This window comes from Myxine glutinosa, chromosome 13 (genome assembly GCF_964187855.1).
Source record: "Myxine glutinosa chromosome 13, kmMyxGlut1.1, whole genome shotgun sequence".
NCBI lineage: Eukaryota > Metazoa > Chordata > Myxini > Myxiniformes > Myxinidae > Myxine > Myxine glutinosa.
Genome location: NC_136273.1, coordinates 61,013,364 through 61,035,064, shown reverse-complemented (window position 1 = coordinate 61,035,064; position 21,701 = coordinate 61,013,364). Strand labels below are relative to the sequence as shown.

The 21,701-nt window shown below is 45.2% G+C and overlaps 1 protein-coding gene across 1 annotated transcript in view; it reads left to right on the top strand.

Moving 5' to 3' along the window:
- TRPC1 (transient receptor potential cation channel subfamily C member 1) overlaps positions 1-21,701 on the top strand; it is a 73,366-nt gene that overhangs the window by 40,824 nt on the left and 10,841 nt on the right. Inside the window, exons 5-12 of the mRNA XM_068134495.2 lie at positions 3,161-3,363; positions 3,477-3,608; positions 4,464-4,659; positions 4,768-5,104; positions 15,092-15,231; positions 15,959-16,102; positions 16,593-16,777; positions 20,241-20,445. Coding sequence (XP_067990596.1) covers positions 3,161-3,363; positions 3,477-3,608; positions 4,464-4,659; positions 4,768-5,104; positions 15,092-15,231; positions 15,959-16,102; positions 16,593-16,777; positions 20,241-20,445 — 1,542 coding nt within the window. The remainder of the gene's footprint in view (positions 1-3,160; positions 3,364-3,476; positions 3,609-4,463; positions 4,660-4,767; positions 5,105-15,091; positions 15,232-15,958; positions 16,103-16,592; positions 16,778-20,240; positions 20,446-21,701) is intronic.

The window sequence follows — 21,701 nt, the reverse complement described above, 5'->3', positions numbered from 1 at the left end:
GCCCGTGGAACATCCACGGAAGGGAGGATGTGGTGTATGGATAGAGTGTACCATTATGGATGGCATAGGGGCTTTCCTTGTCCGAGTAAGAGTTAGGAAGAAAGATGAGAATGAAGAGTGCGTATATGAACAACGTATTTATTGCAATCTACTTAAATGACAACGCTACGATATACTTTTGAAAAATGAATGGATTCGTAATAGGAATCGGCATAGCGCCATTCTGGGGGTGTTACGTCTCGCCACCTGCTACACCTCTCTGAGTTATGAGGATTTATGCAACGCACCCCGAGTATCGCAACGTCACTCCATTTAACTTTATTAAAATGACGATAAAGACGTTTCCTTATATATCCTAATTTAAAATGTTCAAGGGAATAAAAAGACCATTTGGTTCACACCAGCCATGTTCACACCACTCGACTGTCCAATCAGCGGACGGCTCGCATCGCCTTCGCCCAGCAGACGCCATTATGATGGCGTCGTAAGATGGCGTCGTATCGGCCGTTAATCGTATGCTTTTTGGCCCCAAAGTCGAATAATTCAGATTTTTCGAGTGTGGCTGTACGTGATAAACAAAGAGCGCGGTTCGTAGATCGTAAATGCATTAGTGCCATGGGCATCGGGTCACTGTGTGCGGCGTAAAAGGGATAACAAAGTCGAGTCCTTACGGTATTATTATATAGATGCTATATATCGTTTTAGGGCCCCATCTTTCAATGGTCATGAATCGCTTAATGAATTAAAAATTCCCGTATCCGGATCCGGATTCGAATCTTCACCAAAATTGAATCAATTCATCCTCGTCATATACCTAACCTGGTCACCAAGTTTCGTCCGAATCCATCCACAACTTTTTGAGATATCCTGTTCATAGACAAACAGACAGGCGGGGGTGAAAACACAACCTCCATCCACCTTTGGTGGTGGAGGGAAAGAAAGCGCGCCAAATGGTAAACCTTTTATAGAACTCCTTTTTGTGGCTCTCTAATGATCGATCCCCTCCGAACCCCCACCCTTACCCTACTCTGTTTCCTTCTCACCCCTTTGATCCTCCGTCACAGTTTACCCTAAAATACACGCCCTAAAATGAAAGATCCTTTTTATAATCTCCAACACTCCATCCCTTGGCACAGCCGTTACCTGGCACTCCGGCACGCACACTGCAGCACTGTTAGCCTGTTCATGGCCATGCCCGTGGAACATCCACAGAAGGGAGGATGTGGTGTATGGATAGAGTGTACCATTATGGATGGCATAGGGGCTTTCCTTGTCCGAGTAAGAGTTAGGAAGAAAGATGAGAATGAAGAGTGCGTATATGAACAACGTATTTATTGCAATCTACTTAAATGACAACGCTACGATATACTTTTGAAAAATGAATGGATTCGTAATAGGAATCGGCATAGCGCCATTCTGGGAGTGTTACCTCTCGCCACCTGCTACACCTCTCTGAGTTACGAGGATTTATGCAACGCACCCCGAGTATCGCAACGTCACTCCATTTAACTTTATTAAAATGACGATAAAGACGTTTCCTTATATATCCTAATTTAAAATGTTCAAGGGAATAAAAAGACCATTTGGTTCACACCAGCCATGTTCACACCACTCGACTGTCCAATCAGCGGACGGCTCGCATCGCCTTCGCCCAGCAGACGCCAATACGATGGCGTCGTAAGATGGCGTCGTATCGGCCATTAATCGTATGCTTTTTGGCCCCAAAGTCGACTAATTCAGATTTTTCGAGTGTGGCTGTACGTGATAAACAAAGAGCGCGGTTCGTAGATCGTAAATGCATTAGTGCCGTGGGCATCGGGTCACTGTGTGCGGCGTAAAAGGGATAACAAAGTCGAGTCCTTACGGTATTATTATATAGATAATGAGTGGTTTATTGCTAATAATGTGTGGTTTATTGCTAATAATGTGTGGTTCGTAGTTAATAATGTATGGTTTATTGCTAATAATGTGCGGTTTATTGCTAATAATGTGTGGTTTATTGCTAATAATGTGTGGTTAGTAGTTAATAATGTATGGTTTATTGCTATTAATGTGTGGTTTATTGCTAATAATGTGTGGTTTATTGCTAATAATACATGGTTTATTGCTAATAATGCATGGTTAGTAGCTAATAATGTGTGGTTTATTGCTAATAATGTGTGGTTAGTAGTTAATAATGTATGGTTTATTGCTAATAATGTATGGTTTATTGCTAATAATGTGTGGTTTATTGCTAATAATGTGTGGTTAGTAGTTAATAATGTGTGGTTTTATTGCTAATAATGTGTGGTTTATTGCTAATAATGTGTGGTTTATTGCTAATAATACATGGTTTATTGCTAATAATGCGTGGTTAGTAGCTAATAATGTGTGGTTTATTGCTAATAATGTGTGGTTAGTAGTGAATAATGTGTGGTTTGTTGCTAATAATGTGTGGTTAGTAGCTAATAATGCATGGTTAGTAGCTAATAATGTGTGGTTTATTGCTAATAATGTGTGGTTAGTAGTTAATAATGTATGGTTTATTGCTAATAATGTATGGTTTATTGCTAATAATGTGTGGTTTATTGCTAATAATGTGTGGTTAGTAGTTAATAATGTGTGGTTTATTGCTAATAATGTGTGGTTAGTAGTGAATAATGTGAGGTTTGTTGCTAATAATGTGTGGTTAGTAGCTAATAATGCATGGTTAGTAGCTAATAATGTGTGGTTAGTAGTGAATATTGTGTGGTTTAATGCTAATAATGCATGGTTAGTTGCTAATAATGTGTTGTTAGTAACTATGGGACAAAGAGGAATATGGCTCGAGTTATGGCACATATTCACATAATGATCTACTTTTTATAAAGAGATGCATATAGGTTCTTTATTGGCAACCTAAATGAAGACAGGATAGCTTTACATCTCACCCACCCATGGTATATGTTGAGATACAGTGGCCACTGCAGCCATTACGTCACAATGGCAGTTTTTAGTTATATCTGACTTCAACCCAGACTAGATGGTATTCACAACCAACTTCGGTATCCTGCTGTGCATATACTGCCTACATTTATTTAAATTAGCCAAAACATAAATGCAGAGAATTGTTTCACCAACTATGGTTCATCAACTTGGGCAGTTGTCATCTCAGCCATGATAATTTGTTGTGGTTCTGCAGAAGCTTCTGCAGCGTGTTAAAAGTGCAGAGTTCTCCACCAGCATGGACGTGGCACCAGTGATCCTTGCCGCGCAGCGGAACCACTACGACATTTTGGCCATGTTACTGCAGCGGGATGCCAGTCTACCACGCCCTCATGCCGTGGGCTGCGAGTGCACCATGTGTCGTGCCAAGAACCGCACTGATAGTCTGCGCCACTCACGGTATGTGGATTCAACACTTGCCATAAAATGGATGATGTTCTCATTCATTTATTTACATATTTGTTCAAAGAGTGGTTAAATTGTGATGACATCTGTATTGTGATGCCATTTAGGTTCCGGTTAGATATCTACCGTGCTCTAGCAAGTCCAGCCCTTGTCATGCTGACAGAGGAAGACCCCATTCTACGGGCCTTCGAGCTAAGTGCAGATCTCAGAGAGCTGAGTCTCGTGGAAGTGGAATTCAGGTGCAAGATCTTATTGTATTCTTAATAGAGAACTTATGAAGACTAAAATGCAAACTTTTAAGTACTTTATCAGGAGACAAGGCCCTTAGACTTATTACCTCCACCACCGAAGGTGGACGGAGGTTATGTTTTCGCCGCTGTCTGTTTGTCTCTCAAAAAGTTGTGGATGGCTTGGGATGAAATTTGGTGGACAGGTTGGGTGTGTGACATGGACAAATTGATTAAATTTTTTGAAGATCCGGATCTGACTCCGGATAATAGAATCTTTTAATTTTCCAAGTGATTCTTCACCATTGAGAGATGGGGCCAAAAACGATATACAGCATTATTATTGTGATGGATTTTAATGACGAACTCTTCCAAGATAATGAGCTTTATTGTAATCAATTCTCCGCATCATCTACAAAAGAACAATCACATATTTAGAATGTGTTTATAGAATATGCCCCATGTAAAGCAAGCCATATAAAAGATGCATCATTTTAACTTACCAGCTCAAATTCAGTCACAAGAAAAGGCCATCCCCTCACTCCCGAGCCAACCTTCTTATAGGCACGTCTTACCTCTAGAGAGGGAACTACAACGGATCTTCGCCTTTATTTCATCACAATTATATTTATATTTAAAAAGATTGTGGACAGATTATGACAAAACTTGGATGAGTTGGCTAGGTGACAAGAACAAGCCGACTACATTTTGGTTAAGGTCCGGATGCACATCCGGCCTATCAGTGGATACAAAACGTAAACTGTTCAGCCTGGCGGAGGTTTGATTGCACCCTACCGAGTGTTGTTCCGGTTCTAGTTCGGTTTGTTTTTCTACTTGCAAACGTTTTTGATGTGGTTCTAATGGCAGGAGTGAGTATGAAGGCCTTGCCTTGCAATGCGAAAGCTTTGCCAAGGACCTGCTAGCTCAAGCACGGACATCGCGTGAGCTGGAAGCCATCTTGAACCATATAACACCTGGAGGTGGCCCAGGGGAGAAAGGACGGCAAGGGGGACGACCTGCCGTCAGCAGGCTCAAGCTGGCTATCAAGTACAACCAGAAAGAGGTGGGCAAATTAACTTGCAAAAGCATAATTTATTCTTGCAAGGCAAGGCCTTCACGCTCCCAACTACTACATTAGCATTTCACACATTTTCCCTCTCTTTTGTCACAGTTTGTGGCTCAACCCAATTGCCAGCAGTTCTTGAATTCTGTGTGGTATGGTGAAGTTGCGGCCTATAGGAGACAGCCAGCTGGGGCCAAGGTATTTATGGTGGCTGCACTTGGCATAGTCTGGCCGGGCCTTGCCTTGGCTTATCTCCTCGGGCCTAGCTCTCGCCTAGGACGGGTAGCACGCACGCCTTTCACAAAGTATGTTGCCCAAGGTGCTTCCTACTTCACATTCCTGCTGCTTTTAAACCTCTACTCCATTGTGTACAACGACGACAAGATGAATACAATGGGACCTGCACTGGAACCCGTTGACTACCTCATCATTGCCTGGGTTGCTGGTTAGTCTCACATTTATTTTTCCTTGTTTGACAAAGTTGTGAAAGACAATTTAAAGTTCATATTCCTTGTCTCTTATCCTTTAGGTTTGTCTGAAGTTTACCCAGCTTAGTCTCTCAAACCTCTCTTTAGCAGCTGTCCCATCTCCATAATATAGCTGTACCGTCTCCATGGTGTCCCAAAGCAAATTGTGCACAAGAATATACCAAAGCAAAACTCACTATACATTAGATCTAGAACATGCTAACACATTTATGAAGAATTATGAAGAAATAAATGTTACCTTTACCGTAAGTGTTGAAAAGTGCACGCAGCCAAGCATCCACACGTCCTTGCATATTCGCGAAGACATGCACCTACTCAGCTTGAGAAATATTGTTGTTGAAATTGGTTATGGCTTCCTGGAGTTCTTGATGAGTGTGGTGATTATCTTTATCAACAGTGCCTTTCATTGCTCCCCAAAGATAAAAGTCCGGAGGTGAAATGTTGGGAGATCTCGGTGGGCAAATGTCCTTTGAAATCAATCTGCCTGTAAACCTGTCTTGCTGCAGCATCATGTAGCCATGAGCAGTGTGCGCAGGAATACTGTCAGTTGGAAATTCAGTGCCTTCAGAAAGTATTCACACGTTTTCCACATTTTGTTGTGTTACAGCCTGAATTTAAAATTGATTAAATCGAGATTTTTTTGTCACTGATCCACACATAATACCCCATAATGTCAAAGTGCAATTTCTGTTTTTAGAAATTTTTGCAAAATAATTAAAAATGAAAAGCTGAAATGTCGAGTCAATAAGTATTCAACCCCTTTGCTAAGACATTCCAAATTGAGGTCAGGTGCATCCAGTTACCTTTGATCATCTTTGAGATGTCTGTACAACTTGATTGGAGTCCACCTGTGGCCAATTCAATTGATTGGACATGATTTAGAAAGAAGCACCTTTCTATATAAGGTCACGCACTTGACAGTGCATGTTGGAGCAGAAACTCCACCATGAAGTCCAAGCAACTGTCTGTAGAACTCCAAGAAATAATTGTGAAGAGACCTAGATCTGGGGAAGGGTATAAAGCAATTTCTAGAGTGTTAAAAGTTCCCAAGAGCACAGTGAGCTCCATCATTAGTAAGTGGAAAGAATATGGATGTACCCAGACTCTTCCTACAGCTGGCCGTCCGACCAAACTGAACAATCAGGCAAAAAGGACCTTGGTCAGAGATGTGACCAAGAACCTGATGACTATTCTGACAAAGCTACAGTGTTCATTGGCTAAGATAGGAGAACCTGCGAGAAGGACAACAGTCTCTGCAGCACTTCACAAATTTCGGCTTTATGGGAAAGTGGTCAGATGGAAGCCACTCCTGAAAAAAGGCACATGACAGCACACCTGGAGCTTGCAAAAAGGCAGGTGAAAGCCTCAGAGCATGAGGAAAAATATTCTGTGGTCTGGTGAGACGAAAATTGAACTCTTTGGCCTGAATGCAAAGACCCTATGTCTGGCAGAAACCAAACACAGCTCATCATCCATCCAATACCGTCTCTAAGTGAAGGATGGTGGTGGCAGCATTATGCTATGTGGATGCTTTTCAGCCACAGGAACTGAGAGACTTGTAAGGATAGAGGGAACAATGATTGAGCCAAATACAGGCAAATCCTTGAGGAGAACCTGATTCAGACTGCAAAAGATCTTAGACTGCAGTGAAGATTTATGTTTCAACAAGACATTGACCACAAACATACAGACAAAGCAACACTGGAATGGCTTCAGAACAAGAACATGAAAGTCCTTGTGTGGCCCAGCCAAAGGTCAGACTTGAATCCTGTTGAGAATCTGTGGAACGACTTGAAAATTGTTGTTCACTGACACTCCCAATCCAACTTGACAAAGCTTGAGAAAATCTGCAAGGAAAACTGGGAGAAACTCCCCAAATCCAGATGTGAAAAGCTGATACAGACATACCCAAGACTTGAAAGACTTTCAAGAAGACTTGAAACTGTAATCGCTGCCAACGGCGCTTCTGCAAAATATTGATGCAAGGGGTTGAAATTATGTAAATTAGATACACTACATGGCCAAAAGTATGTGGACACCCGAACATCACACCCATATGTGCTCATCGAACATCTCATTCCAAAATCATGGGCATTAATATGGAGTTGGTCCCCCTTTTGCTGCTATAACAGCCTCCACTCTTCTGAGAAGGCTTTCCACTAGATGTTGGAACATTGCTGTGGGGATTTGCTTCCATTCAGCCACAAGAGCATTAGTGAGGTCAGGCACTGATTTTGGGCGATTAGGCCTGGCTCGCAGTCGGCGTTCCAATTCATCCCAAAGGTGTTCGCTGGGGTTGAGTTCAATGCTCTGTGCAGGCCAGTCAAGTTCTTCCACACCGATCTCGACAAACCATTTCTGTATGGACTTTGCTTTGTGCATGGGGGCATCGTCATGCTGAAACAGGAAAGGGCCTTCCCCAAACTGTTGCCACAAAGTTGGAAGCACACAATTGTCGAGAATGTCATTGTATGCTGTAGTGTTAAGATTTCCCTTCACTGGAACAAAGTGGCCTATCCCGAACCATGAAAACATCCACAGACCAGTATTCCTCCTCCACCAAACTTTACAGTTGGCACTATGGATTCAGGCAGCTGGGTTCTCCTGGCATCCGCCAAACTCGGATTCGTCCATCGGACTGCCAGATGGTGAAGCGTGATTCATCACTCCAGAGAACGCATTTCCACTGCTCCAGAGTCCAATGGCGGCGAGCTTTATACCACTCCAACCGACGCTTGGCATTGTGCATGATCTTAGGCTGTGCGGCTGCTGGGCTATGGAAACCCATTTCATGAAGCTCCCGACGAACAGTTGTTGTTCAGACATTGCTTCCAGAGGCAGTTTGGAACTTGGTAGTCAATGTTGCAACCGAGGGCAGATGATATTTACGCGCTTCAGCACTTGGCGGCCCCGTTCTGTGAGCTTGTGTGGCCTACCACTTCGTGGCTAAGCTGTTGTTGCTCCTAGACGTTTCCACTTCACAATAACAGCACTTACAGTTGACCGCGGCAGCTCTAGCAGGGCAAACATTTGACTAATTGACTTGTTGGAAAGGTGGCATCCCATGACGGTGCCACATTGAAAGTCACTGAGCTCTTCAGTATGGCCCATTATACTGCCAATGTTTGTCTATGGAGATTGCATGGTTGTGTGCTTCATTATATATACCTGTCAGCAATGGGTGTGGCTGAAACAGTCGAATCCACTAATTACAAGGGGTGTCCGCATACGTTTTGCCAATTAGTGTATTTGTGTGTTTAATTTTAAATATTTTGTAAGAATTTATTATGGGGTATTCACTTTGTATTCACATTTCACATTCACATTCAACAACTCCACTTTGAAATGATGGGGTATTAATACAGCTATCTACATATCTTGTCTGTTCAGGTCAGTGACAAAAAAAATCTCAATTTAATCCTTTTTAAATTCAGTCTGCAGCAACAAAATGTGAGAAAAGTTTAGGGGTGTGAATACTTTCTGAAGGCACTGTATGTATGTATATATATATATCTGGGCAGTGTCTGTGTTGTCACTTAACGACTCCCTCAAACTTTTGTTTCCGTGGTTGTGAAGTGTTTTTAATAACGTTGTGGTGGTGACGTATTTTGAATTATGTGGTGGTGAGGTGTTTTTAAATGATGTGGTGGTGAGGTGTTTTTAAATCACATGGTGGTGAGGTATTTTGAATTACATGGTGGAGAGGTATTTATAATTACGTGTTGGTGAGGTGTTTTTAATTATGTGGTGATGAGGTGTTTTGAATTACGTGGTGGTGAGATGTTTTTAATTATGTGGTGGTGAGGTGTTTTGAATTACGTGGTGGTGAGGTGTTTTGAATTACATGGTGGTGAGGTGTTTTGAATTACGTGGTGGTGAGGTGTTTTTAATTATGTGGTGGTGAGGTGTTTTGAATTACGTGGTGGTGAGGTGTTTTGAATTACGTGGTGGTGAGGTGTTTTGAATTACGTGTTGGTGAGGTGTTTTTAATTATGTGGTGGTGAGGTGTTTTGAATTACGTGGTGGTGAGGTGTTTTGAATTACATGGTGGAGAGGTATTTATAATTACGTGTTGGTGAGGTGTTTTTAATTATGTGGTGATGAGGTGTTTTAAATTACGTGGTGGTGAGGTGTTTTGAATTACTTGGTGGTGAGGTGTTTTTATTACGTGTTTTATGGCTGTGAGGTGTTTTTATTACGTGTTTTATGGCTGTAAGGTGTTTTTATTACGTGTTTATGGCTGTGGGGTGTTTTTATTTCGTGTTTTATGGCTGTGAGGTGTTTTCAATTTCGTGGTGGTGAGGTGTTTTTATTATGTGTTTTATGGCTGTGAGGTGTTTTCATTACGTGTTTCATGGCTGTAAGGTGTTTTTATTATGTGTTTTATGGCTGTGAGGTGTTTTCATTACGTGTTTTATGGCCGTGAGGTGTTTTTATTATGTGTTTTATGGCTGTGAGGTGTTTTTATTGCGTGTTTTATGGCTGTGGGGTGTTTTTATTTCGTGTTTTATGGCTGAGGTGTTTTCAATTTCGTAGTGGTGAGGTGTTTTTATTATGTGTTTTATGGCTGTGAGGTGTTTTTATTACGTGTTTTATGGCCGTGAGGTGTTTTTATTATGTGTTTTATGGCCGTGAAGTGTTTTTATTATGTGTTTTATGGCTGTGAGGTGTTTTTATTACGTGTTTTATGGCCGTGAGGTGTTTTTATTGTGTTTTATGGCCGTGAGGTGTTTTTATTATGTGTTTTATGGCTGTGAGGTGTTTTTATTACGTGTTTTATGGCCGTGAGGTGTTTTTATTACATGTTTTTTTGCTGTGAGGTGTTTTTATTACGTGTTTTATGGCTGTGAGGTGTTTTTATTACGTGTTTTATGGCTGTGAGGTGTTTTTATTACGTGTTTTATGGCTGTGAGGTGTTTTTATTACATGTTTTATGGCTGTGAGGTGTTTTTAGTTCGTGTTTTATGGCATGGAGGTGTTTTTATTATGTGTTTTATGGCTGTGAGGTGTTTTTATTACGTGTTTATGGCTGTGGGGTGTTTTTATTTCGTGTTTTATGGCTGAGGTGTTTTCAATTTCGTGGTGGTGAGGTGTTTTTATTATGTGTTTTATGGCTGTGAGGTGTTTTTATTACGTGTTTTATGGCCGTCAGGTGTTTTTATTTCGTGTTTTATGGCTGTGAGGTGTTTTTGTTACGTGTTTTATGGCTGTGAGGTGTTTTTATTACGTGTTTTATGGCTGTGAGGTGTTTTTATTATGTGTTTTATGGCTGTGAGGTGTTTTTATTATGTGTTTTATGGCTGTGAGGTGTTTTTATTACGTGTTTTATGGCTGTGAGGTGTTTTTATTTCGTGTTTTATGGCTGTGAGGTGTTTTTATTCCGTGTTTTATGGCTGTGAGGTGTTTTTATTACGTGTTTTATGGCTGTGAGGTGTTTTTATTTCGTGTTTTATGGCTGAGGTGTTTTCAATTTCGTGGTGGTGAGGTGTTTTTATTACCTGTTTTATGGCTGTGAGGTGTTTTTATTACGTGTTTTATGGCTGTGAGGTGTTTTTATTACGTGTTTTATGGCTGTGAGGTGTTTTTATTACGTGTTTTATGGCTGTGAGGTGTTTTTATTACGTGTTTTATGGCTGTGAGGTGTTTTTATTACGTGTTTTATGGCTGTGAGGTGTTTTTATTACGTGTTTTATGGCTGTGAGGTGTTTTTATTACGTGTTTTATGGCTGTGAGGTGTTTTTAGTTCGTGTTTTATGGCTGTGAGGTGTTTTTATTACGTGTTTTATGGCTGTGAGGTGTTTTTATTTCGTGTTTTATGGCTGAGGTGTTTTTATTATGTGTTTTATGGCTGTGAGGTGTTTTTAGTTCGTGTTTTATGGCTGTGAGGTGTTTTTATTACGTGTTTTATGGCTGTGGGGTGTTTTTGTTACGTGTTTTATGGCTGTGAGGTGTTTTTATTTTGTGTTTTATGGCTGTGAGGTGTTTTTATTACGTGTTTTATGGCTGTGGGGTGTTTTTGTTACGTGTTTTATGGCTGTGAGGTGTTTTTATTTTGTGTTTTATGGCTGTGGGGTGTTTTTATTACATGTTTTATGGCTGTGAGGTGTTTTTATTACGTGTTTTATGGCCGTGAGGTGTTTTTATTACGTGTTTTATGGCTGTGAGGTGTTTTTATTACGTGTTTTATGGCTGTGAGGTGTTTTTAGTTCGTGTTTTATGGCTGTGAGGTGTTTTTATTACGTGTTTTATGGCTGTGAGGTGTTTTTATTTCGTGTTTTATGGCTGAGGTGTTTTTATTATGTGTTTTATGGCTGTGAGGTGTTTTTAGTTCGTGTTTTATGGCTGTGAGGTGTTTTTATTACGTGTTTTATGGCTGTGGGGTGTTTTTGTTACGTGTTTTATGGCTGTGAGGTGTTTTTATTTTGTGTTTTATGGCTGAGGTGTTTTCAATTTCGTGGTGGTGAGGTGTAATCGTCCCAAACTTCCAGTCTGCACCTACCCCCCCCCCCCCCCTATGTATGTGCTGAGGGGTTCTTTCTTGAAAAAAAAAACATTCAACCTAAATCTTCAACCTTAATTGCCTATAAAAATGTAATATCACAAACACAACAAATACATTTGTGCAAAATAATTGTTTGTATTATGATTGGTGAAAATCATGACAACAGAGCAACTCAGGTACAGTCATTATCCTCAGCTAAAATAAGCCCGTTCCTCAATGACGACGCTTTGTGAGGCGAGCGCAGCGAGCCGAGCCAAGCTAGTATATATATATTAGGGTGGTCCACAGATATATGTAAATACTATTACACATCCATGCTACACAAGGCTGCCCTTGTTCCTATCTTGATAAAGATCATATGAACCAAATATGAGGTCAATTGGAACTTATTTCGAGGTTGCTCAAAAAATAACATTTTTAATTTATCCTGTTTTTTCCAGATGGCAGAAACTCGCAGCTCTTCCACAGTTTGGTTGCTGGGCAAGTCTGAAAAGGAAATATAATATGTGGGGGACTACCAACCAAAGGACACACATTGCAGAAAATGGTGTACCATCACATACAAGAACACCATACAGTTCGTGAAAGTGCCAAACTTAGTGTGCAAGCTGTGTGTGCATACTGGGAGAAAGCACGAATTCCAGTGCAGAGAGTAGATTCCTGTGAGCGCCAACTTTTGAAGTTGTATGATGCCTACAAACTGGTAAAGAAAAATAGAACCAAGACATTCGAAAACTATAGAGTGAAGGAGCAGATGTTCAAAGATGATCTTCAATCCCTCTTCGATTTCTCACCAAATGATGCGCTTGAGAAAATGACGAATGAAGAAGACAAAGCATTCCTTATCATGCAGAGTGAGGATCCCTCAAGTTCACGTATGGGATCTGTGGACAACACTCTGGCAGTGAAGGAGAACAGAAAGCGTATCAGGCTTGAGAATGAAGATAAAAGAAAGAAGAAACAGGCTACTGAGACTCCAACTGCCATGCGATCTGTTCCATCAACATCGGCTGTGGTTGATGATGATGATGAGTCTGAGATTGAAAGCTCCGATTCAGGGGCAATGAATTCAAACTCCAAAGTCCATCTTCTGCCAAACAGGTGAAAAAGGCTCCCATCAAGGTGATCACTCCAGCAATAGTGGCAACTCTGGACAGAGTAAATCTCTCAGATCGGCGTGCTATGTTTGTGGCCAGTGCTTTTGCACAATCTCTTGGTCATACCATTGAAGACAAGTGCAAGCCAACAATAATAAATAATTTGAGTAATTGAAAATAGATAATTATCTATGAATTGATGTATGATGCTAAAAATTCTGTATCTTATTATTCATTAAAATTTGTCAACATTTTGAGCAACCTCTAAATATTGTCCAATCAAGCTCAAATGTTCACCACAAACTACTTTCTTCAGTAGGAATAGGGGCAGGCTTGTGGAGAAATGCAAATCCAATCTTCAAATTTTTGGACTACCCTAATATATATGTACTAGCAGAAGTACTCGGCATTGTCGGGCGGGGGAAGGGAGGGGAGGAGGAAGGGGGGGGAAAGGGGGGGAGGGGAGGAGAGGGTGGGGAGGGGAGAAGAGGGGGGGAGGGGAGAGGAGGGGGGAGGGGAGAAGAGGGGGGGAGGGGAGAAGAGGAGGGAGGGGGAGGGGGAGGAGGAGAGGGGAGAAGAGGGGGGGATGGGGAGGGGGAGAGGGGAGGGGTGGGAGGGGAGGGGGAGGGGCGAGGGGAGGGGGGAGAGGAGGGGGGCGGGGAGGGGGAGAGAGAGGGGGGAGGGGGAGTGGGGAGGGAGAGGGGGGAGGGGAGAGGAGGGGGGAAGGGGAGGGGAGGGGGAGGGGATAAGAGGGGGAGGGGAGAAGAGGGGGGAGGGGGAGGAGGAGAGGGGAGAAGAGGGGGGGATGGGGAAGGGGAGGGATGGGAGGGGGAGGGGAGGGGGGAGTGGGGGGAGGAGGAGGGGAGGGAGAGGGGGGAGGGGAAGGGGGAGGGGGTAGGGGGGTAGGGGGGAAGGGGAAGGGGTAGGGGGAGGGGAGAAGGGTAGGGCGGAGGGGGGAGGGGAGGGGGAGGGGGGAGTCAAGTCGGAAGTCATTGTCGTCAATTGAATGTCGCATTTATTTTTTATTCCCTGTCAAATGGCATTGGTCCCGCATTCCGAACCCGGAAGTCGGAAGTCATTGTCGTCAAAGTTGAAAAATTAACGTTACGAAATACGCTGATGACGTCATAATTTTAAAACACGAAGGGTTTTAAAACATTTAAGGTGTGCTGTAGTTTCTCTGGGACGTACTGATTCCGAATATGAAGTTGAAAAATTAACTTTCCGAAATACGCTGATGACGTCATAATTTTAAAACGCGTTTTTATTTTATTTTAAGGTGTGCTGTAGTTGCTCTGAGACGTACTGATTCCGAATATGCCTTTGGTTTTGCTCTGCGATGAGTAGTTCTCGAGTTATAAGAGGACAAACAAACAAACAAACAAACAAACATACTTTACTGCTTTATATAGATAGATATTTAAATATACATATATATATATATAGGCACTGTCTGTATATATACATATATATATATATATATATATATATATATATATATATATATATATATATATATATATATATACATACATATGTAGTTACATATACATATAGTTATATATGCACATACATACTCCGTTTTATGCATTTTGCACCAGCACCCCCAATCCTAAAATTCTTCTGGCACATGTGATAATGACGTTTTGTGCAATTTATTTTTTGGCTTTAGCATGTTCGTTGATTCCCCTTTTTCTCCAATCCATTTCTTGTACTTTTGCGAATGACTGAAATACTGTAGTTTAAACAAAAATGGAGAAGGGCTCACAGTATAGTGGTATTTTTTTGTATAATGGAGAGTTCTGCAGGTTTGAGATCGTTATCACCTTCCCCGTGGTTCCGTGGAAGTTTTCTTTTGACCTTTTGCAGATCACAAGCCTTCTGCTCAACATGTCCTGCTGGCTGCTGGTCACTTGTTGATGTACAGGTGGCTTGACTAATGGAACAGAGCATGACAACAGAATTTTGGTTGTACATGCTGCTGAGACGTATTAATGATTGAGACAGACAAAGCTGCTGAAACAATGGAATCCTGCACAGGGACAGGTTGTCACCGTTGTCATTCATATGCAGCACGCGGCCACAGGTCAGCATCAGTTCTCGCAGAAGTTCGGCAATGCCGCTGATACAGTGCCCCCTATAGGTTAGAGTAGGAAATTTGATTTTTTTTTTCAGTGTGCCGGCGATCGCTCGCCTCCTCTTGGCGGACACAGAGACGTGTGGGAATGCGAGTCTAAACACAGAAGTTGAATGGAATTCAATTCATTTAGATCTTTAACTTGGTTTTACACGATTGTTCCCAAGCAATTATGGACTGCTTTGATTTATCATTGGGTGTATTTCAGGCATGATCTGGGCTGACGTCAAGAGACTGTGGTACGATGGACTGGAGGATTTCCTCAAGGAGTCACGTAACCAGCTTAGTTTTGTCATGACATCTCTTTACGTGGCCACCTTTACTCTCAAGGTGGTCGCCAACAGAAAGGTGAGAAATGATGGTGTTATTGGCCTTGACTGACGTTTAACCAGATGTGCGTGCCAGACCAGCTGCATTTGGCAAATTTCCACTTTTTTCCACAATTTTCCACAAATTTCCAAAAATTTCCACTCCGTCACCAAAGCTGGATGGGGTTATGTTTTCACCCCTGTCTGTTTGTCTGTTTGTTTGTGAACAAAATAAATCAAAAAGTTGTGGACGGATTCGGACAAAATTTGGCAAAGATGTAGCGTATGTCACAGGGACGAAATTATTAGATTTTAGTGAAAATTCGGATCCGGATACTAGAATCTTTTAAGTGATTCTTCACCATTGGGAGATGGGGCCAAAAACGATATATAGCAGGATATCTCAAAAAGTTATGGATGGATTTGGACGAAACTTGTTGGACCTGTTGTGTGTGTGACAAGGAAGAATTTTCATATCATTCGGATATGAGAATTATTTAATTGTTAAAGTGATTCTTCACCATTGAGTGATATGGCCAACCAGGCCGAGGTATGCTCTCTACTGAGTGCCGTTCTAGTTTCATATAGAATTTGGTCAATATTGAGATAAATAAAGAAAATGACAAAGAGGGTGTATGGGGAGTTTAATTTTAACTGTGAATAGTTCTAGAAAGTTACTTGGTGTTGCGTCATGATGGAACAGTTGCATATTCCTATGGAAATCTACTATTATCGTTATTTCTGTTGTTATTTTTCCATACTCGTAGTTTCATCGCGTAGCTGAGCGCAAAGATTGGGAATCGATGCACCCGACACTCGTGGCTGAAGGGTTGTTTGCCTTCGCCAATGTGTTCAGCTACCTTCGTCTCTTCTTCATGTACACCACCTCATCAATGCTGGGACCTCTGCAGGTCACACACCATCTGCAGACAATTAGTGTAGTGTTACTTTACTTTTGAAAGAAAGAACGTCTGGCCATCCCAGCACCATTAACTTCATGCATAACTCCCACAATCCTGATGGTCTTTATAAGATTCCTTGTTATAAAGTTTTGAGAGATGCATCGTATTATTCATAACTATATGTAGAAACTTTGTTTGGATTTAAACACTGGTACCAAAAGATTTTAATGTTTTTTTTTTTTGTGCTTGTTTCTCGAGTCAAGGCTCGTGGAAGAGCTAGAACACTGAACAGATCAGGATGCAGCAGGACAACAGAAAGGTTCTTGGAAAGGAGTTAATTTATTAGTTGGGTGAAAACCATCTTTGTCACCATATTTGCCAATCAAAAGAGACCACATCGACATATACAACATGATAATCACTGCATCACACTTGACTATTCAGAACACTGTATGTATATATTTTATTCCTTCCACCCCTTCTCCATGCTCTGCTGCAGATCTCTATGGGCCGGATGTTGAGAGACTTTGTGAAGTTCCTTGGTATGTTTGTACTTGTACTGTTCTCTTTCGCGGTGGGACTATCACAGCTGTATGCAAAGTTTCCAGATACACGGACAACTTCCAGTGATCACCAGTGCTTTGGGGTGTTCTGTGAACGACAGAGCAATGACACTTTACACTCGTAAGTGCATTCGTTCAATTCCCTGGACAGTGTCACTCTTTGCCCTGTATTTCCTTCCCCGGGTACTGTCTTTCCTTCTCTGTCGCTCCTTCTGCGGAACCTGTCTCTCCTTCCCCGGGTGCTTTCCCTCCTTCCCCGGGCACTTTCTCTCCTTTCCCAGGCGCTTTCTCCCCTTCCCCAGGCACTTTCCCTCCTTCCCCGGGCGCTTTCCCTCCTTCCCCGGGCGCTTTCTCTCCTTCCCCGGGCACTTTCTCTCCTTCCCCGGGCGCTTTCTCTCCTTCCCCGGGCGCTTTCTCTCCTTCCCCGGGCGCTTTCTCTCCTTCCCCGGGCGCTTTCTCTCCTTCCCCGGGCGCTTTCTCTCCTTCCCCGGGCGCTTTCTCTCCTTCCCCGGGCGCTTTCTCTCCTTCCCCGGGCGCTTTCTCTCCTTCCCCGGGCGCTTTCTCTCCTTCCCCGGGCGCTTTCTCTCCTTCCCCGGGCGCTTTCTCTCCTTCCCCGGGCGCTTTCTCTCCTTTCCCAGGCACTTTCTCTCCTTCCCCGGGCGCTTTCTCTCCTTCCCCGGGCGCTTTCTCTCCTTCCCCGGGCGCTTTCTCTCCTTCCCCGGGCACTTTCTCTCCTTTCCCAGGCGCTTTCTCTCCTTCCCCGGGCACTTTCTCTCCTTCCCCGGGCGCTTTCTCTCCTTCCCCGGGCACTTTCTCTCCTTTCCCAGGCGCTTTCTCTCCTTCCCCGGGCACTTTCTCTCCTTCCCCGGGCACTTTCTCTCCTTTCCCAGGCGCTTTCTCTCCTTCCCCGGGCACTTTCTCTCCTTCCCCGGGCGCTTTCTCTCCTTCCCCGGGCGCTTTCTCTCCTTCCCCGGGCGCTTTCTCTCCTTCCCCGGGCGCTTTCTCTCCTTCCCCGGGCGCTTTCTCTCCTTCCCCGGGCGCTTTCTCTCCTTTCCCGGGCGCTTTCTCTCCTTCCCCGGGTGCTTTCTCTCCTTCCCCGGGCACTTTCTCTCCTTTCCCAGGCACTTTCTCTCCTTCCCCGGGTGCTTTCTCTCCTTCCCCGGGCACTTTCTCTCCTTCCCCGGGCACTTTCTCTCCTTTCCCAGGCACTTTCTCTCCTTCCCCGGGCGCTTTCTCTCCTTCCCCGGGCGCTTTCTCTCCTTCCCCGGGCGCTTTCTCTCCTTCCCCGGGCGCTTTCTCTCCTTTCCCAGGCGCTTTCTCTCCTTCCCCGGGCGCTTTCTCTCCTTCCCCGGGCGCTTTCTCTCCTTCCCCGGGCGCTTTCTCTCCTTCCCCGGGCGCTTTCTCTCCTTTCCCAGGCACTTTCTCTCCTTCCCCGGGCGCTTTCTCTCCTTCCCCGGGCGCTTTCTCTCCTTCCCCGGGCGCTTTCTCTCCTTCCCCGGGCACTTTCTCTCCTTCCCCGGGCGCTTTCTCTCCTTCCCCGGGCGCTTTCTCTCCTTCCCCGGGCACTTTCACTCCTTTCCCGGGCGCTTTCTCTCCTTCCCCGGACGATTTCTCTCCTTCCCCGGGCACTTTCTCTCCTTCCCCAGGCGCTTTCTCTCCTTCCCCGGGCGCTTTCTGTCCTTCCTCGGGTGTTGCCTCTCCTTCCCCGGGTGTTGCCTCTCCTTCCCCGGGCGCGTTGCCTCTCCTTCCCCGGGCGCTTTCCCTCCTTCCCCGGGCGCTTTCTCTCCTTCCCCGGGCGCTTTCTCTCCTTCCCCGGGTGCTTTCTCTCCTTCCCCGGGCACTTTCTCTCCTTTCCCAGGCACTTTCTCTCCTTCCCCGGGTGCTTTCTCTCCTTCCCCGGGCACTTTCTCTCCTTCCCCGGGCACTTTCTCTCCTTTCCCAGGCGCTTTCTCTCCTTCCCCGGGTGCTTTCTCTCCTTTCCCCGGGCGCTTTCTCTCCTTCCCCGGGCGCTTTCTCTCCTTCCCCGGGCGCTTTCTCTCCTTCCCCGGGCGCTTTCTCTCCTTCACCGGGCGCTTTCTCTCCTTCCCCGGGCGCTTTCTCTCCTTCCCCGGGCGCTTTCTCTACTTCCCCGGGCGCTTTCTCTCCTTTCCCAGGCGCTTTCTCTACTTCCCCGGGCGCTTTCTCTCCTTCCCCGGGCGCTTTCTCTCCTTCCCCGGGCGCTTTCTCTCCTTCCCCGGGCGCTTTCTCTCCTTCCCCGGGCGCTTTCTCTCCTTCCCCGGGCGCTTTCTCTCCTTCCCCGGGCGCTTTCTCTCCTTCCCCGGGCGCTTTCTCTACTTCCCCGGGCGCTTTCTCTCCTTCCCCGGGCACTTTCTCTCCTTTCCCAGGCGCTTTCTCTCCTTCCCCGGGCACTTTCTCTCCTTCCCCGGGCACTTTCTCTCCTTTCCCGGGCGCTTTCTCTCCTTCCCCGGGCACTTTCTCTCCTTCCCCGGGCGCTTTCTCTCCTTCCCCGGGCGCTTTCTCTCCTTCCCCGGGCGCTTTCTCTCCTTCCCCGGGCGCTTTCTCTCCTTCCCCGGGCGCTTTCTCTCCTTCCCCGGGCGCTTTCTCTCCTTTCCCAGGCGCTTTCTCTCCTTCCCCGGGTGCTTTCTCTCCTTCCCCGGGCACTTTCTCTCCTTTCCCAGGCACTTTCTCTCCTTCCCCGGGTGCTTTCTCTCCTTCCCCTGGCACTTTCTCTCCTTCCCCGGGCACTTTCTCTCCTTTCCCAGGCGCTTTCTCTCCTTCCCCGGGCGCTTTCTCTCCTTCCCCGGGCGCTTTCTCTCCTTCCCCGGGCGCTTTCTCTCCTTCCCCGGGCGCTTTCTCTCCTTTCCCAGGCGCTTTCTCTCCTTCCCCGGGCGCTTTCTCTCCTTCCCCGGGCGCTTTCTCTCCTTCCCCGGGCGCTTTCTCTCCTTCCCCGGGCGCTTTCTCTCCTTCCCCGGGCGCTTTCTCTCCTTCCCAGGCGCTTTCTCTCCTTCCCCGGGCACTTTCACATCCTTTCCCAGGCGCTTTCTCTCCTTCCCCGGACGATTTCTCTCCTTCCCCGGGCACTTTCTCTCCTTCCCCAGGCGCTTTCTCTCCTTCCCCGGGCGCTTTCTGTCCTTCCTCGGGTGTTGCCTCTCCTTCCCCGGGTGTTGCCTCTCCTTCCCCGGGTGTTGCCTCTCCTTCCCCGGGCGTTGCCTCTCCTTCCCCGGGCGCTTTCTCTCCTTCCTCGTCACACCTTATCACTCCTACCCTAGCCCATTAATTATACATGCTTTCCCAGTGTATTCATTCCTGTTGTTGGCACTCTCAACCTTTTTTTTTTTTCAACAAATCTCTTCACTCTTTGATTGGACATTTCCAAATGCACTTTACCTCAAAATTCCACATTCCCAAGCATTTTCTCACTTAAAAAAAACAATTGCTCTCCATCCCAAGGACTTCACTAATGTTGTATTATTCATATAAAATATGATCTGTGATTATGCAAATTCTTCAGCACAATTACAGTTTTAGAAGAATGTTGATGTGAAAAATGTGGATAAAGGGACGTCTTACTTCCTCAAATACAGGTTCTTGGGTACATGTTACGCACTCTTCTGGTTTGTGTTCTCTCTGGCACACGTGGTGCTCGTGGTGACACGCGTGGCTGTGCGTGGTGAGGAACTGCAGTCGTTTGTCGGAGCGGTGATTGTCGGAACGTACAACGTGGTCGTTGTCATCGTTCTGGCAAAACTCTTGGTGGCCGTCTTGCACAACTCTTTCCAGCTGATCGCTGTAAGATCTCTGCTTAGGGTTGATAACTGATTGTGTTGATTGCAATGCTAGTTACCTTTCTCCTCAAGTTGGTTGAATTCCCACTCTATGTTGGCATTCTATCACAATGAAATGAGAGCAAAGATTGTAATAACACGGACTTCAACAAATGCTCAAAAAGCTTTACAGAGTGAACTAGAATGAGCAATCAAAGATAATGTGGTTTTACAGTACTATTGTATGGACGTACTCGCATTTTAATTGTACATACTTTATAAACGTACTGTTATGAATTTGGTAGAGCAACATCTAGAGCTAGGTAGATCTGAATAGGTAGGTATTCGGCTGTCGTGACAGGGACTCTACATGTAATAAGTTCTTGATGTTTAGGCGTTTGTCGGGGTAAGAGGTATGATTGTGGATCTACCTGGAGGTCCGAGTGTTAAATAGTGAGGGATTAAAGGTAACGCCCCTGTGAGTCTCACCTGGTAGTCAAACCTTTGTCCATTATGGCACTGCAAACCACATAAACATTAGTTAGGTCCTTAGCGCAACATTAAATAATTCCTTTCCCTGACAATGACTTCGGAATAAATGGACAGGAAACCAGGCCAAAAACACCGCCACAATACACCGCCACCGTTTACACCTCCAAGGCCTACAAACCTCGCCTGGCACGTGTTACACAAGAACCGCGGGGTCGGGGACGGGAGATGTCAGGAGTAGCATGCCGCAGAGGGCGTGACCTGGGCGAGCCAGCGAGTTGGGAGGCTATGATTGGCTGAGGAGTGCGCCAATGTGACGTCATCGGCCACCAATATTAGCGACGGTCGGACGCCATTTCACAGAGTTGAGGCAGTTCGTTGAACAGTGGCACACAGGGCACACAGGACTCAGCAGAGGCAGCATTTCGTGGGAGCAGTTCGTTGAACAGTTGGCACTGAACAGTTGGCACTTGGCTGCCAGCACTCCCGCAGAGAGTCGAGTCGAGTGGAGTTAAAAGGAGTCCTTCCTGTCCCTGGTCAAGTGGAGTTCGTTTGCTCTGTGCAGCCCTGCGTTGGACCTTTGGAGCAAGGGAGCTCGTGGTGTGGGTGTGCCGTTGAACCGACGAGGCCTGGTGGCGCTTGGAGGCGTGGGGCCGTGTTACACTGAAGACGAAAGGAGCCAGATAAGCCCGATCCCCGCGTTTACACTTTACATGACGAGACGTGTTATTTTCGTATTAACCTCCCTCGTATCGTGTTTGATATCTGTTGTGTGTGGGATCCCAATTTAGG